Here is a 16718-nt window from a genome sequence, read left to right as displayed (position 1 = left end):
AACGAGGTAATTCAAAGTTTTATTGCTAACTAAGCCTGAAGTCGAGTGATATAGACGGGTATAGATCATAGACCAAATGCATGCGCCGCGCTATGTTGCATCCACAAAAAAACATAAAATCAATCCACCGCTGAACGCTCTTTTGTCAACTTCTCAAGCACAAGCACCGTCCACCCAGGTACCCTCGCGCTTGCCCAGCTCGGGGATCTTGAAATCCACAATGCACGCGGCAAAGGATGGGCGGCGTGCAGCAGCACCGGGAAGCGCTGGGGGTAGAATATTGTTCGTAGGAACGTATCCCTCATGTAAGAACCGTGGTAGCCGACAAATGGCAGACTGCTGACCACCAAAGTCCTCCCGAGAATCAGGTAATTTGCGCTTGCGCGAGGATTCCGTGGTCAGCAACCCGGAGTCGGTCCTGTCCACCCATTGAGCCGAGGCGATATTGCCATCAGCATCAATGGTTAATGACTTGCAAGGAATGCTGGAACTCGGTTGATTGCTCGAGCTGAAGGTGTCGATGTCGATGATGTTTGTTTCACCGTTAGCGCCAAAGGCCCAGATTCGCGCACCTCCAGAGGCAGACTGAAGAGCCAGTTCAACCACGTTTTCCATACGGGCAATCTCCTTGCCATAGATCTTGAATGGCCACATCATCACCGTCGGTCGCCAGCTGACACTGAGAAGGAACTCCCAATCGCCGCTCTGGTCTTGCACAAGACTGTCCCGTCGCTTTGCTGACCGCGAATGGTCGAGGAAAAAGTCCCTTGCTAGATCACTGTCTCCCATGACACCGTCACCTTGCCTCTCGCGCTCTTTCCGGATGACATTGTACACATCTACCGGTACCGAATATAGTACGATCCTATCGCCATACGCAGCGACCACGCGCAATCCCCAGTCCAGATTCCATCCTGAAGCGAAGACTGTAGGAGGCAGATCATCCTTAGAAACATTCAAGGAATCCTTTTCAAACGGTGGCACACAGACAAGTGCCTGTGTTAAGCTTGTCGGTCCACCGATAGGCGCGTCAGAGCCGATACAGAGTAGACCCGTGCGGGGCTCAATGAACAGGATATGCAATCCATCCTTGATTGGGATAGCTCGATAATGGTGACAATGGGTTGCCCTCACAACACTCAAACTGTTGTTGTTTGACGGAGTCCATCGAGTAAGGGATTGTACGTCAGTCAGAAGGTGAAACTGACAAGGGGCACGCCTTTCCCCGTAGGACACTTTGTGGCACTCGCAACCTGGCATCCCTGGTCCAGCCAGTGATGAGATGAGCCGCATTTCCATGGGTGTTTCCGGCCGATGGGGAAGGAAGTGTAGTATCTCCGATGGTTGCGACATGGGAAACCGCTTTCTCTGGTTCTCTTTTGTCTTCTCGTCAACCCAATGCAGCTCAATGCCAGCACCGGAGCCAAAAGCAACGCATCGACGGCCCGGACAGATCGAGACGCTCCGGGGAGGATCTTCTGGGGAGCAGATATCGCGGAAATAGTGGATAAACGACGGATCCAAAGACTGCATAACTTCTGGTCGTGTAGAGGAACGCTCATCCGATGCATTCAAGTCAGAAATAAATCCCAGACGGTCACGTAGCAATGCCGCAATCACGATCTTCGGAGTACTGGTGTCGATACTAGCTGATATTACCTCGACAGGACAGATGATGCTGGTAACTGGAGCAATATCCAAATCTGTCGAAACATCCATTGTTGTAGACACATCGCTTCCAGATTTCCGCGAGAGTAGACTATACACGTATATCATGCGGCCGGAGGTAACGAGTAGATAGTTGGCACACTTGCTGACATGGAATCTCGACGTGGCCAGAGGTCTCGAATCAGGGCTCATGACACTGCCAGCAACTGCATGGGGTACAGAAACCCGGTGTTTCAGGAGAGACTGTCCCTGAGAAAGTTGAGAGAAATCAACGACGCCCGTTGTCAAAAAGCCAGCTTTTTCCACATTAGACTTGCGACCAGACAATATACATTCAGTGGCAAATCTCCTGCTCATTCTCCACACCAGACTCTGCTCGATTGAAGAAGGATCAACGCGGCAATTGTGGCAGTCCTGTTTCCAGGCATCCCACCATCCTGCCCGCTTCAGCATGCTCTCCAGCAAGTTCTTATCGAGACTAGCACGCATCCATTGAGAACATGTTCGCCGAGCATTGTCGAAATCTCGCGGATTAAGCAAATAAAAGATTTGCAGCAGAATCTCTGGCGGCGTAATGTTTGCTGCAGGTCGGGAGAGCATTGTTGGCGCCATTTTTGCCCTAGATCAGATACCTTGGAGGCGTGTGAAAGACCAATCTTTCTGATTCTGATCCGAGCAGGGGACGTGCGATTAATGCAACGTCGTGCTGGAGCCCCGGACTCACTTCTAACGACTCCGGACTTGGAGTCGTCGGCAGAGCTTTGGTTGATCCCAACTCAATTGCTGATATCAGCTGTTTAAGTATCGAGTGTCAAGCGAGGCTTCACAGCTGTCGCATCCGAGTGGCAGTCAGCACAAGTGCCCTACGAGTGCAAAGGGGCTGCTTCATAAAAGGCTGGACGTAGGAAGCTCGGTACCCTTCCCACTTAAATTAACTTGCCACAACCGCCTTATCTCAGAATGTTCAGCAAGCGTTGACCTTCCAGTAGGTGGCAACAGGTCGAAGTTGATAAACGCAACTGAAGACCTGCGGAACTTGAATGGACAGGCCAATGCTCTATACAATTGCGAACAGGCTGGTTGTCGAGCAGAAGAAGTTCAGATAAGAGCTGGGTATAAGAGGCAAATCCAAAATATCTGCATAAACGCGCTAGATAAGATTTCTGTTGTTCGCCTCCTAGGACCATGGATGGGCATATATATTTCCCGAGGGAACCATTCTGACGTCGGCGCCAGGCCTCCAGAACACCAACAAGCAATGGGCTTATTGCGTGTCTACATAGTCATCATAGAAGAGAGCCAACCTTGTTTGAAATGCTGGAGAAGTGGAGTACCGAGTGTGAGATAACCCGGATAGTGGAGCCAGTCCCTCCATAATTAACATCCCATGGCGAGAACGGGAACTAAAATTTTGCGTAATCGGGTCATGAACTTGGGGTGGCATCGCTCATCCCAGGAAGGCGTTGGATGAATCATGGAAGAGCTCTCTGGGGCGAATCCAGTACCGCACTCGGCAAACGTCAAAACTCAGATAGACCGGAAGGCCAACTGGAAGGCTAGGATGATCCCAGGCGGGTCTCCTAGAAGGCGAAAAAAGGTCAACTTAGTCCATCACTTACTAATAATCCCTTCGCCGTACCTTCACGCATCTAATTCAATTCCTGCAATCTCATCTAATCAGCTTACCTGACCAGCAAAAATAATTGATGGAAAGTACTCCGTACCATGAGTCGGCAACGGCGGTGATTTGCTGGTGTGCTTCCGACGAGCCAATAACTAGTTCAGGGGCCACGAATCAACCTAGAGATGGCAAATCGATGCCTGACCACCCCAGCGTGCGATCAAAGTGCGAGAATTAGCCGAGGAATGCGAAGCGTATAGTCGAACGGAACGCATGCGCATCGGGAAGGTATGAGACTTGTCAAAGTCAAGACAACAATGGTCCAGGACCGAGTTCGTCTAGACACTATCCCGAGACCCGGAGCAATTGTTGATCACTTGATCACATTTGGCATATTCTAGAAGAGAGTCAATATGTTCCCATATCACACTCACACTTATCGGCAGGAGGTCGGAAACAATATTGCTGCTATGATGGTCCGATATTGCGCATGCTGCAGCGATGGTTCTAGAATTCCATGCGGCTTGTCCACATGCTCTCCCTCTGAGCCTGGCCTGGGACTTCAGGCATTGCGTCTATCTATGGTATACAACATCGGCCAAGATAGGTACAATATTCCGTAGAGACTGAAACTCAATTCAGTCATTCAGCCGTGCAGAAGCCAATAGCTACGTTCTTTTTGCATTATCGAACTAAATTATGCTCTCGTTGCTTATCTCGGCCCTCACAGTCTAGACGATATATACTTTAGCTATCTAACGTATGTAGGTCCGCGGCTAATACCGGAATATCGCCTGAACATACTGGTGTCTAGACTACCTCCTCATCGTTTAGCATAACGATATCGGAAACGCGGGCCATCCTATTCCTACCTGTTTCACTCGCTGCGCAGGAAGGCATCTTCGCTCAATGGAAGGTTGCACTAGTAGAAGCCGAAGGAATGCGATAATTGACCATAGTTCACTACCTGCATTGCCTAAAACCCTCCTTAAGATAGTCAGAAGCCATGTCTCAACTCGGAGAGAGTAGGTACCTATGACAGTGTAGAATCCTCCTACAAGCCTTTACATTGCATAGCTCTTGACACGGGTTCGAGTGGTAATGTCACTTCGAGTCTAAATGGCTATTCTGGAAACTTCTGATGGTATAGTAACAGACAGCGTGACGGGGCTCAACTGAAATGGCCTAAAAACCATCATATATGTAAAGATAAGAGTAGGTGATAAGAGCATGTGGTCAACATGAACGAATAATGACTAGTACAGTACAGTTGTCTAGATAGTGTGCATAAAGAGTGAATCGCTGCAGTCAGAACAGCTGGATTGGAAAACAGGAAAAGCAATATTATAGCATGGGTCTTGCATAAAGAGTGAAATCCAAAGAGCCACCAGAAATCATTAGAGCGTCCATAATCTCACAGAAAGGTATCGCGGTCATTCATCATGAATTCATGAAGGTTGCAACAAAATCAGGAAGGAGGTGGGTCAATAAGGTGAACATTACATATGGTATGGCATCTATAAGTGCAAGAAAAGAAACGAAGCTGGGCAGTTTGGCTGCTTTAGATGAGTCGAGGAAAGCCTAGTGGGGAGCCCGAAGGCTGGACGGCTGAATTTAGACCGCGGAACCATTGCCGTTACGTGTCTCATGCGCGTCAAAAGGCCCCTGATATTCGCGAGCTGCGGAGGGTCCTGGGAGCCACGCATCATCCAGAGGCAGAATGAGACTCGGATTGACATACTTCTTCAATCTCAGGCCGAGCCGTTGTCCGCCGATCCGTATAGGAAGAGCGTCACGTTCAAGCCCAGAAGGAGGCGAGAAGGTTGACGACGGGGAAGGCGAGATATCTCCGCCCCCAGGACGATTACGGTCGATGCTCTTCAATGCAATGAATTTCATCAGGGGTTCGTAGTGCTGCGCAAAAAAGTAGCTGAACCAGAGAGTCGCCCCAAGAAGGGGTACAAGCAGCAACGACCGAGTTATCGCTCTGCGCAGGGCGAGTACGCCGATAACGGCCAACTGGAAGACAATCAAGCCCAAAAACACTCGACTGCAGATCATCGGCCAAGCTCGTCCGGTAGAGTGTTGCTGGTGATCCATAGCGTACAGTAGCTGGTATTTGTAAATGAATTTGCCGATAGTAAAGTAGACCAGCCCGAAAAGGCAGATCAGCCAAGAGCTCGGGAAAACACTATACACCACGCAAATAATCAAAATGAGGATTGTCTGCGGAATGGAGTACCCATAGCTGAACGTCGGGGGCGTTTGCAGCTCAGCATAATCGCGCGGTGTTCTGGCACTGAGGAAGAAGAAGGGATATAATGCAACACTTCCGAACTCCAGGAGTCGGAAGGGAAATAGTCCCAGACCTTGTAGAATGATTAAGTTGATGTAAAAAGGTGCGAAAGACTCAAGAGACCTGGCTAAAGCAAATGCGATGGCGGTTGCATCCTTGAAAGCGTCTCGAAGCGTTTCCCAAAACTGGTAGAATGTTGTCGCCGTACCGAAAACAGTGAAAATTAGGAAGAGGTTGAAGAATGAGAAGAAGAAGTTCTTCGATATGACAGAGAGCTCGATATCGCCCCGCGACACCATACCCTGCTGGTTCGAGAGCCCTGTAATATGGTCAGTTAATCAAGTACTCAACGGCTAAGGAAAGAGTCAACATACAATTGTATAGGTAAGGGACCGCAACAGTCAACAGCGAGAGAACCAAGGTTGGAAGACCTGTCTGCACCAGCGAACTCAAAATAGGGTTTCGAGCCAGGGCGTCAGCAAGCTGAGGAAACACCTTATGCAATGTCTCGAGTTCCAGCAGATAAGCGACAGGAATCAAAAGCACCGACCAGAAAACAGTCAGAAAACTAATGACCCCTGTAACGAACCATGACTGCATCATCCGTCTGGGGCGAGAAACATAGGTATTCTTCCACACAACGTCCGCTGGGGCTGGTGCCAGCCTTGCGAACAATTGCATGGGATGCGGGTCAAGAATCGCTTGAACGACCATCTGCGATGAAGCGATAGATTCCATTGTCACGAAAGCCATTTCCGTGGGCGGGTATTCCTTTTCACGAGCAGCCTGGATCTTCTCGTCTATCCTTCGAAGTTTCTCCTCGTAGTAATCAATCGCGTCGACGTTCCTGTACCTCAACTTCAGCGGCCCGTACCAAAGTCGGATTGTTGGTCGCTTCTGGACATGCTCAGAGATATGGGCCCTCCCAATTTCCGAAAGAAGCTGCGTGTGCTCGCTATCTCCATCCGACAACAGACTGGAACCTCGAGGTTGCTGGCGCGTCAAAGAAATCGAGTTCTCGGAGTGTTTCGGTCGTTTATACCCCAAATGTTTAGTCCAGGCCCATTCTAAATTTCGCAAGACCTTTAAGCGTTCATCAATCAGATGATCAAGCTCGCGCCAGTCGCGGCACAAAGTGACACTCTCCACGTTTCCAACTCGCAACCCTTCCATAAATTCCTTGATCTTCTCTTCAGATGCCAATTCCTCGGGTATGCCTGAGAGACGGATTGTGCGATCCGTTGTACTGGTCTGACTGCCAAGATAGTTTTGTCGGATGCTGATGATCTTGTCCGTCTCCTGAAGAAGCATGTATATCGCCAGACCGCTGAAGACATACGTGAAGACCACATACATCCACAAATAGTTCGGGTCCGATATCAACTTCTTTTTTCCGTCCTTCCCGTCATCGGCATCGTCATGATCCCAATCCGGCATCCCATATTTGCCGGTATACTTGAAATGCACTGGGCCGATAATAATGACAGCGAACACGAAGACAACACTAAGGAACCGGATTGCGAATTTAAAGAACGAGAGGAACTATCCCGGCGGTCCTCCGTTAGCCATAAACACATGTACTCAAAACCAGTAGCGCACTTACGACGAACGCATCCAGCCCCGCAGAATCGAGTACTTGTTCGTCCGTTATCCGAAACAGAACCGGCATCCAGCCAAAGAAGGTATCAGGGAGTTCGGGTAAGTGAGAAGCAGCGCAGCGCTGTCGTCTCCGCGCAGCATACAGCTCCCTCCACTTCGGCCGTAAGATCTGTTCGCAATGCTCTGTTAGAACGTAATTTGGACGTAAAGAAAAATTCAAAACATACGCAAAATGACATGAACGCGCTGAGCCCTAGCACCAGACTTGTCACAAGCTGCGTGTATGTATCCCGCTGGTTCTTCGTCTGATCTGTCCATTTCCGCCCATGGTCCCCGGTCTCAACAGCTGCTGCTGCCGCGACCGTTCCCAGAGCTGTCATAGCGGACTCTGTGAGAGACATGGCTCTCAAAATGCACCAAGCGTGGGCTGAATTTATGTGTCGATCGTGGCGTTCAAGTATACATACGGCACACGGTTGTGTTCCAGCGGAAGTGGTTCGGCCAAAAAACAGCTGACGTCAGGGGTGGAGTTTCGTATAGAGCACGATGTTCCGGTATCGCTAGGGACGCAATCGCTCTGCAGAGAATCAATGCAGGTCAAGAAATACTGAGGAGTAGTCGCCTTTGTCTTAGCTGCCGTGTCGAGGATCTTTGAGAATTCGGACCGTGTTGGGCTTCTTTCTCTAAGTCTAAGCTCAAACAAAGCCATCGCCAAAGTTGTACTAGTGGGGATGATGAGTTGTGCAGACTACTTAGTCAGCAGATAGTGTTTGTAAATGTGCAAGCACTAAGCTATGCACATAAGTAATGCACAACTTTCATGCAATGAGGGAAATGCTTAGAATTGCGACTCTTATAAACGGAGTTTACGGATATCATAGCTTTGGTCTACTTCTAATATGCAAACGTTATATCCAATTCTCTTCAACTATCATTAATGTCGAAGCTTCCTCACAAAATGTCTCAAGAATGTCTGGAGGCGTCATAATATAGGTCAAGTAAGCATCCTGCCGACCATGACTGAGTGGGAGACTATAGCAAGATTGTATTAGCTTTCATGTATTAAAAATGCAGGAGGTAGGGTAAGCGTCTTACAGAGTCTGCACAGTAAGCTCCATTCTTGTTTGTAAGCTCTGTGAGGCCCTTCCATGGACTCTCTCTCAGGGCGCGCTTGCAACCCTCTAGGCGTCGAGTCACTTGTTGATACGTCTCGGTCCGTTCCTCTGCTGTCTTCCGGCGCTCAAGGTCAAAGTGCAGGAAAGCACGAAGGAAAAATCCCCGCTGCCAGACCCATTCGGGTCCCTGGTGGTAGTTCCTACCCTTGGCGGTCGAGAAATTGTCCGAGTCTTCCGAGTTGTTGTAATTAGGGTTATAGTTGAGATCAGATGGATCCAGAGTAGCGACACCGATGGGGCCGACAATGACCGAGTCTGCGAGAGCTAGAGCGCCCAAGGCTTTAGACGGTGTGAAAAGGTCTGGGGACACGGTCATGGCAATGGGGAAATTGGCGCGGAGCTGATAGTCTTCATACGGCTTGCCGGATTTGTAAAGATCCTTATAAATACCCCGGCGATTGACAATGCTGGGGTCAACATCGTACTGACCATCTTCCTCGGGATTTTTTGGGACGTAATAGCAGCGTTCGAAGTTCTGCTTGATCTTCGCCGCCCATTCCTTGAAAGTAATTGACTTCCCGTCCGCAATGTCAACCTTGTCCCGTGGGTAGAGCCCGCGCTCATGCAAGCTGGCAACCCAAGTCAAAGCGCTATAAAGCAGCCCGGTGATCTCGATTGCGGCACCATCGCGAGGTGTACCAGGCACGCCCTTATTGCCCGCCTTCCCGCTTTCTCCCATCTTGTCTTGCCACGTACCGCAGTTGTGTTGACTACCGCCAAAGATTATTCCCGTCTCCCAGTCGACTTTGACATCGATCTGGAAGCCTTCCGGCATCATTTGCATGTCGAGATCGGGCCCGGCGTTGTGCTCTCGGAATGACAAACCCTGCGCGTGTCGCTGGAAGACTTCTTGAATGACCTCCGAGATAGTCGAATGCTTTGAATATGCCCTAGGGTCGTCATACGCAAACCAGGTATCGTCATAAGGCAAAAAGCGTCTGGCAACCTTCTCTTTCAAGATTTCAATGCCGTTGGGTGCCATCTTTGTGTAGTCCTGAATGGCTTGGAGGAAGAACCACACGGAGTCTCGAGAATTGTACCGGGGTAGCTTGCCACTACTTAGGAGGTTCGGGATCATGCCGTGTTTGAGCACACTAGCAAATGCTAGGATATGCTCCTTGGCATCATCAAAACGGCCGGTGCAAAGAAAGAGGCCTCGAAGGGATATGAAGATGTCACGGCCCCAGCATCTCGCCCAATCCACTGCAAAGTGGGGAAGGCCAGCTGCAAGACTGGGAACGGTCTTTGTAGGCCAAAGAGATGCAGATTTCACAATGCCAGTTACCTGCACACTAACCATGCCCAGTTGATGGATGAATTCCTGTCCCTGTCGTACATCGGGACCCAGCAACTGAATGCCACGCTTCCAAGCAGCATTGTACGCCACCTGGATAATGATACCGAAGTATCTCGGTAACAGAAAGCTTGGTAAATCGCGGACCGCCTGAAACTTCTCTCGCAACCATTTAGCAGGCTTCTCCAGTGCAGTGTATCCTTCCCTCTTTGCCGCTTTTTCCATGCGCCCGACGATGAAATCGAGAGCCCACTGGCCTTGACGGAGATGATCACAAAGTGGATGGCCCAGTGCATTGTGCTTGATGATATCTTCCAAGATGCTCCACCATCCCTGAAGACCAGCATAGACCAACGGCCCATGGTTGGGGACGTTGTAGACTCCGTCCTGGCCTCCGCTCAAATCTCTTTCTTCCGCCTCACAGCGGTAAAGGACAAAATTGAGATCGATCAGATTAAGCTTTGCAAAAGCTTCATCTGCTCCCTCAGCGATGTGGTTTTCCAACCCCGCCGCATGTTCAGCTTTGGCGATGGACGTATCAAAGAGTGCAATAGATCCCGGAGCGAACGTATCGAGAACTGAAATAATGGTATCATCGCCTTGCTGTTCGGCCTTTGTGCCTTCGAATTTTCGAATCCGACTAGGCAGTCCTCGCAGGTGATCCTTATCCGCTAGGATTTCTGCTCTCATGCTATCGCTCGAGTCTACTTCCAAGTTCCACGTTCCGATGTGCTTGGCCTGCGTTCCAACGAGATGAGTGGGCGCAAGAACCGCATTGGTACTATGCCCCGGGAAAGCAGTGTGAGCGATCAGGAAAATCCCTTTGCGCGTTTTGGGATGCACTCTGTGAACGGTGATGTATTCTCCGTCATGGTGGATATGCGTTTCATCATATCCCTCCACTCCCATCATCGTGTGAAGTTCATTCAACAGCTTCTTGACACCCCCAATTCCGCCGCTTTCACAGTCATGATGAACCTCGGCCGATTCCGAGAACTCCGAAAAGTATAGCCGTTTTTCGTGAACAAGATCCACAAGTTTGGGATATATCTCGTCATAGCCCATGACGCTTCCGACGGCAGAGGCGCACATTGAAACGAGAGCAGCATTGGGTAATGTGTCTCTTGCATCACGTTTCTGTGCTGGTGTTTCGTTATCATGTGTACAATCCATGAAAAGCGCTTGAACTGGACAGGGACGAATATGAGAGATCTTTTCTCGGTTCTGGTTGACCCCGGCGGAGGCAATCGCATGACTGCTTCCCGCTGACGGCAGTTCGACATCGAAACTGCCTATGGGATGGCCGCCATGACGATGGACTAACCGACTTAGCTCGCCGGTACCCCAGGCTTGCATAGCCTCGCGAATCAGAGCATTTATACCAAGCCGCTTCACAAAGATGTAGTCCGCTTCTTCGGACCCCGTAAAGAGCTCGGCAAAGACTGTAAGGTTTGGCCGGACTTTACGCGCCTCATCCAACAGATATTCTGCAACTGCCAGCGGCGTTGAATGGCAGTTATCGATCCGGAAGCCGGAGAAGTATTTGGCCATAAGGCGGGTGTACTTGGTCATATAGTCCCAAAGGAAAGGATTGTCCTCGGGAGATGAGCCATACCTGAGCTTGACACAATCGCCCCAAACAATGACTTCACGACGCAAATAGGCTCTCGAATCAGGACCAGCATTATCCCGCATAGCATCCGCATTCCAGATCCAGCCGTTGTTCACAAGGGCTAGTGCTTTGGGGCTATGCTTCTTTGTGATATCATTAAGAGGTAGCCTGGTGAAGTAAGTTTCAATCAAAGGATTTTCGTCCGTGATAGGCCCAAGTTTTGGACCATGATCGTCAATCCTGATGTACTTGATTCGGTTAAATAGCTGATTCATAATTTCAGAGACGTCTGCATTGTACTCCTCGTAGAATGGCAGATTGACCTCATCCAGTATAGTTGCCAGCGCCGTCTCAATCGAGGCAATATCGGAATTTGAAGAGTCATACTTCCCGAACATAGTAGTCAGGATCAGAGACCCGAATTCAGGGTCAATCGCTCTGCCGAACCGTCCCAAAACCTGCTTGATCGTAGGAATGGCATGTTGGCGTATGAGATCTGCCTGCTGCTTCAAAGGCCAATCTTTGAATCCGCCGATATCCACTCCCGCATATTTCTCGGACGCGGAGTCTTTCAAACCAGTAGCTTTCCAGGTTTCTAGGATATGTCCAGCGTTGGCTTTGACATCAATAATATAGTACTCCCAGAGACGGATGCCACTGATCACCTTCTCTCGTAGTGCGGTCATGACAGTCAACAAGTCATCCACAGTCGTGAACTCAGTGGGCAAACCTAGTTTCTCAAGGTCCTGACCGAAATTCAATAGAGCGGTGTCCAATTCTAAAGCTGCCTCAAGCCATGGTGCAGTCTCCACGCTATAACCAGCCTCTGGATGCTCCTCGAGCCACTTGCTATTATGAGCAGTGTGATTCCACACAACGTCGGTCAATGACAAAAGTCCGTATTCCTTCTCCATTTTCGAGATCATTTGCGCGACATCTGCCTCGCCGTTGGGGAAAGCACCGCCGTCGAACTGCAACTGGTCAAAGATACTATATGGAGAATTTGAAGCTCCGCGCTTCATCAACGGTGTAAAATGCACCATGTTGTAGTTGCGCTGGCTGATACCATTCAAGTGTCTGTCCCAATCCGTGGGATATTTGCCCATGAATTTAGACAACACGGAGAATATAGAGAGCGCATTGAGAGGCAAATCTTTACCACGAAGCGTCAACCTCGGTGCGACATCGACGTAGTAATAAGGTGTTTTCGCTGGTTTAGGGGTCGGAACAGGGTCGACAGAGAAACGAGGTAGGGGTGTGAATGTGATGTAGAACAAAAAGGATCCAGGGCAGGTGATAGGAATATCGATCTGTATATTCTTGTTGAAATCTGGCTCCAATCTGCAACACAATTAGGCATATGACGGGCTTCTTTTCAGGTCGGGACTTCTTCTGACCTGAAGCTCCGAAATACCGAGCGATCGAATGGCTTGCCACTCTCGGGAATGTTCACCCATAGTGTTCCCTCCCTGCAAATCGAACTGCTGCCCTCAATCACGACACGTAATATATATGCAGGGTCACTGGGCGGTGGCAGATATATGTATCCCCCAGGCACATCTGGAGAGCCATCATCTTTCAAAGGGAGCAGGTAAACCTGCTGCGGAGAGGCCATTACTTCTGACAGTCACTTCGAGACCGTTTTTCCTGATCCCGAATACCCTAACAGAACAGTCGCTCCGCGTGGTAGCCTCCGGTGTTGGCCTGCGGAGAGTTGTCGGTGTACCGACTTGGGTGGATGATTCAAAAGAAGCCACCGAGGAACACCGCAAACAGATAAATAGTAATGAGCAAATTGAAAGAGATACAAGTGGAAAGTCAATTGGGGAGAAAGGATGGGTGCAGCTTATTAACGATTCCACGGATGTGCCTGAAATCTGAAAGTCACCCAAGCCCCGCGGGGCCGTGTGACATCATGCTAGATGATCCAGCCATTCCCTGGCAGCGGGAAAAACATTCAAGCCACAGGGTCTGGAACGCAACAACTCGATCCACGGACCTCCTCGACGCAGATCTCACCCCTAGATACTTGTTTGGGATTGTTAATGAACCAGGGGTTTATGCAGTTCTATGTCATGATAATGCGTAGTAATATAAAGCAATCGATAGAGACTTCCAGTTTCAAAGTAGAGAAGTGGAATCGAACGTGACTAAGATTGAACTGTATTGCTTTCTATGCTCAACTTCCATCTGTTCTATGCGCTGAATGTAGACCGTGACAAATTATTTACCAGATGAAACAATGCCCCCAAGGAAACGATATTACTATTTCCCATACCCCCAAAGCAGGCTATCATAACCTGGCCATGACAGCCTGACTGGCGCCACCACCGTTGACCCCATGCACTCCGTTAGGTACTGAACTCGGTTTGCTGTCACAAGGAAGAGAAACATGAGCACAAAAGAAAAAGACATGACATCAGATCCTAGGTATTTACCGCTCAATATAAGATGGAATAGACTCAACAGACATGGAGCCCTCAAGAATGCCTATGACCGGTTAGTAATTGGGAACAAATAAAGCGGCACAAAGTACAAGGGGCTCTTACGATAAACTGCAGTGAACAAAGGAAATTCGTCCTCAAGACCTTGTTTCTTCAGAAACTTGTTCACCTCAACAGCGGTCAAAGTACCCTGAAGCTTCTGGCCATTGAGCTCCGTCTCCTCGACTTTGTCGATGGGCTGCTTCCTCTCAATGCTAAGTTTGGCGCAGCGGAAATTACGCCCACCGCTGCAGCTTGTGATCAAATCGGCAACCCCTGCGCTCTCCTCGGTGAAGGTCCTCGTGTCGACAGTGGCACCAAAGAATTTTTCACCGAACTTGACCATTTCAAGAAGGCCGACTCGCATGATTGCAGCTTTGGCGTTGTCGCCCCAGCCCATGCCATCGACCCATCCCGCAGCGAGAGCGACAACGTTCTTCAGAGCACCCCCCAGGGAGACTCCTGCAACGTCACTCACTACCCTAATGTGGAAATAGGGGCGATGAAAGAGGGTCTTCAGGACGGCGTGGTCAACGGGAGGGTATTCGGACGGCAGTGGCTGCAGTTTAACCTGCGAAAGCTGGCCAGAAACATCCTTGTGCTCAAAGTGAACTACATCCACAGTGGATGCAGAGGGGGATCGATTCGGAGACGGGGCCTTAGAATCCAGGTGTGGGGGGTCATAAGCGATGCTCGACTCGCACCACTTCTCCTGGGCAACCTCATTGGCGATGTTCGCACCAGAAAGGGCGCCGCAGTAGATTCCTAGTGTCTTGCCAATAGTCTCAGAAAACAGACTGACGCCCTCCTCAGTCACGTCGACGCCCTTGATGCAGGAAATACCACGGGCATAGGGTAAAATTTTGCCCTTGATTTGTTCGCAGGTTTTGTTAATGAATTGGTGGGGAAGATTGAAGATCAGGATGGTGCTGTCTTTCACAGCATCTACCACAGATGGGTTGGCGCGGATGTTCTCAGGAAGGGCAATTCCGGGTAGGTACTTGACATTTTCATGTGTCTTGTTGATTATCTCGGTCAAATTCTGGGGTCCCTGGCACAAGGGCGAAGATGGGTCGTAGTGCCGGGAATTCTTGGGGATCTCAACCTTCTCCTCGAATACCCACATTTGAACATCTCTCTCGAAGATGGAGTCGTGGGTGGCTGTATTCTCGGCGACAATCTTAGCGATAGCAGTGCCCCTATTCAAGAAAATGGAGTCAGCTTCCCATTTCGCATTCAACCGCACCCAGCATATCATAAGCATACCAATTCCCTGAGCCGACTACGGCGACCTTGTGCTTCCGGGGTGCGGTGATAGAGAGCTCATCTTGGATGCTTCGATCGTATGGTTGAAGGTAGATCCGATACTGCTACCAGACATGAACCGAACAGGACTGAGAACTAGCGGTTTAAAAGCCCTCGAACTGATCGACAGAGGCGAAATTTTTCTTATGATTCGAGTGGTTAGGAACTGAGAAGCCGGGTACCGAGGCAAGATGGCAGTGGCACGAGACTCAGGAAAGCAGGTCCGACGAGATAAAAGGCGCACTGAAGACAGCATCCACGGAGTTCTGCAAGGCGAATGGCAATTCTTTCAATCAGAGAGACCTTGCGGTGGCCCTCTGATGTAAGACCGAAATGGACAAGGCGGGTTTGGTACCCGTGAATGTGGATCTTCCTGTTCCGATTCCGAGTCGGCGGCTAGGGTGCCAAGGGAAATCGAAATTTCATAAGTTGATAGTGTTCAATTTTTCGGTCGGCATGGAAAGTACCTACTATCTATGTGGCCGTACGTCTCGTTGGTTGGCTAGCCAGTAGGGATTATCTGTTAGGGTCACACCAGGGACGACGGAGGTGATTTAGCAGGACTACTAGACTGGGGTCCACTCAAAGGGGGGGGGGAAAATCACGCACTGTTGAGGTAATCATGTGGGCGGTGAATGAGGGGCTTATCTAGAACATGGGGGTTATCTACACTAGCCCACAACAGGATTAGCAGGGAGAAAAGAATTCCAGCTTCGATAATCATAGCAACCTTTTCCATAGTTTGCTTGATACTTTTGGATACACACCAAATCTTGTTTTTCGACATGGTAAGGCTCTTGTTGCCCCAATTTGCATGTAAATCTAACCAGTATGCTATCTCAAGGCTCCGATCCGCCCGAACAAGAAGTCAGCCACCACCACCAACAAGCCCTCTGGTGGAAAAGGTGCCGTTCCATCCACCAAGTCGGCTTATTTCGAAGACGACTTTCGAACAACAAAAAGAGATAAGCGTATAATCAAACATGCCAGCTTCGTATCAAAGATTGAGAAGAGCTCCCAGAAGACTCCTAAGCGGCGTCGCGCATCAAGGAAACTCGTTGCCAATCTCGAGTCGCTTGCCGATGCCTTGCCTGAAACAGAAACGGAAATGAACGATCCCAGCAGTCAAGTGAACATCATCAAGCAGAAAACGTTGCAGCATAAGCCAGGTGCGATGAAACGCAGACAGAAGCTAGAGAAGGTGGAACGGGATCGCTTCGCGAAGAACATGGCTCAGATGGCGACCATTCAAACGAATGTGCAACCCGTCACAGAGACTCAGAATGAACCCAGCTCCACTTCGAATCGGTGGGCAGCATTGCGAAACTTTATCTCACAGACAATGGAGCAGCAGCCCGCTTTTAAGACGAAGCCATGAGCGCACTTTAAGTATGTCGATATTCTACGGAAGGGTGTTTGGCCAATCACACCTGTCGTGTTCTGTACGGATGAAAACCTCGATCGACCTCCACCCGAAACTGTGACCTATTTCGGTCATAGAGTCCATGCCCCATAAGACTGGGATCGAGCTGTGCGAGGACGCCTTTTCATCGCACCTGTCGGCGGTAATGCTGCTTTGCCGAAGCGGGCGCCGCTCAGGTTCCATAGGATGCGCTCATAAAGCTCATATCCACATTAGAAGCAGCTCAGGGGGTGTCTCTTAGT

At 49.7% G+C, this 16718-nt stretch overlaps 5 protein-coding genes across 5 annotated transcripts; 1 reads left to right on the top strand and 4 right to left on the bottom strand.

Moving 5' to 3' along the window:
* Window positions 1-153: 153 nt before the first annotated feature.
* On the bottom strand, window positions 154-2280 carry P174DRAFT_378115 (F-box protein; the record flags this gene model as incomplete). Its single annotated transcript, XM_024822802.1, has 1 exon — window positions 154-2280. The coding sequence occupies one exon, from the start codon at window positions 2278-2280 to the stop codon at window positions 154-156; it is 2127 nt and encodes a 708-aa protein (XP_024678368.1).
* A 2623-nt stretch (window positions 2281-4903) lies between these two features.
* P174DRAFT_424944 (putative DUF221 domain protein) lies at window positions 4904-7585 on the bottom strand (the record flags this gene model as incomplete). Its single annotated transcript, XM_024825242.1, has 4 exons — window positions 4904-5904; window positions 5960-7127; window positions 7189-7353; window positions 7412-7585. 4 exons carry the CDS (start codon window positions 7583-7585, stop codon window positions 4904-4906), a joined length of 2508 nt encoding a protein of 835 aa, XP_024678367.1.
* Window positions 7586-8053: 468 nt separating this feature from the next.
* P174DRAFT_445667 (putative glycogen debranching enzyme Gdb1) lies at window positions 8054-13082 on the bottom strand. Its single transcript, XM_024828395.1, has 3 exons — window positions 12663-13082; window positions 8280-12606; window positions 8054-8216 (listed from the first exon to the last, which is right to left on the bottom strand). Exons 1-3 carry the CDS (start codon window positions 12878-12880, stop codon window positions 8148-8150), a joined length of 4614 nt encoding a protein of 1537 aa, XP_024678366.1. The 5' UTR covers window positions 12881-13082; the 3' UTR covers window positions 8054-8147.
* A 384-nt stretch (window positions 13083-13466) lies between these two features.
* P174DRAFT_445665 (glycerol-3-phosphate dehydrogenase family protein) lies at window positions 13467-15164 on the bottom strand. The gene is made up of 3 exons (XM_024828394.1): window positions 15117-15164; window positions 13815-14969; window positions 13467-13755 (listed from the first exon to the last, which is right to left on the bottom strand). The coding sequence occupies exons 1-3, from the start codon at window positions 15127-15129 to the stop codon at window positions 13700-13702; spliced, it is 1224 nt and encodes a 407-aa protein (XP_024678365.1). The 5' UTR covers window positions 15130-15164; the 3' UTR covers window positions 13467-13699.
* Window positions 15165-15386: 222 nt separating this feature from the next.
* P174DRAFT_435127 (FAM207/SLX9 family protein) lies at window positions 15387-16431 on the top strand (the record flags this gene model as incomplete). The annotated part of the gene is made up of 2 exons (XM_024825914.1): window positions 15387-15537; window positions 15884-16431. The coding sequence occupies 2 exons, from the start codon at window positions 15387-15389 to the stop codon at window positions 16429-16431; spliced, it is 699 nt and encodes a 232-aa protein (XP_024678364.1).
* Window positions 16432-16718: the final 287 nt, after the last annotated feature.

The sequence above is a fragment of the Aspergillus novofumigatus genome (assembly GCF_002847465.1).
Source record: "Aspergillus novofumigatus IBT 16806 chromosome Unknown P174scaffold_9, whole genome shotgun sequence".
Classification (NCBI taxonomy): Eukaryota; Fungi; Ascomycota; class Eurotiomycetes; order Eurotiales; family Aspergillaceae; genus Aspergillus; species Aspergillus novofumigatus.
The sequence above is the reverse complement of the archived record's forward strand: the minus strand, read 5'-3'. Positions and strand labels throughout refer to the sequence as shown.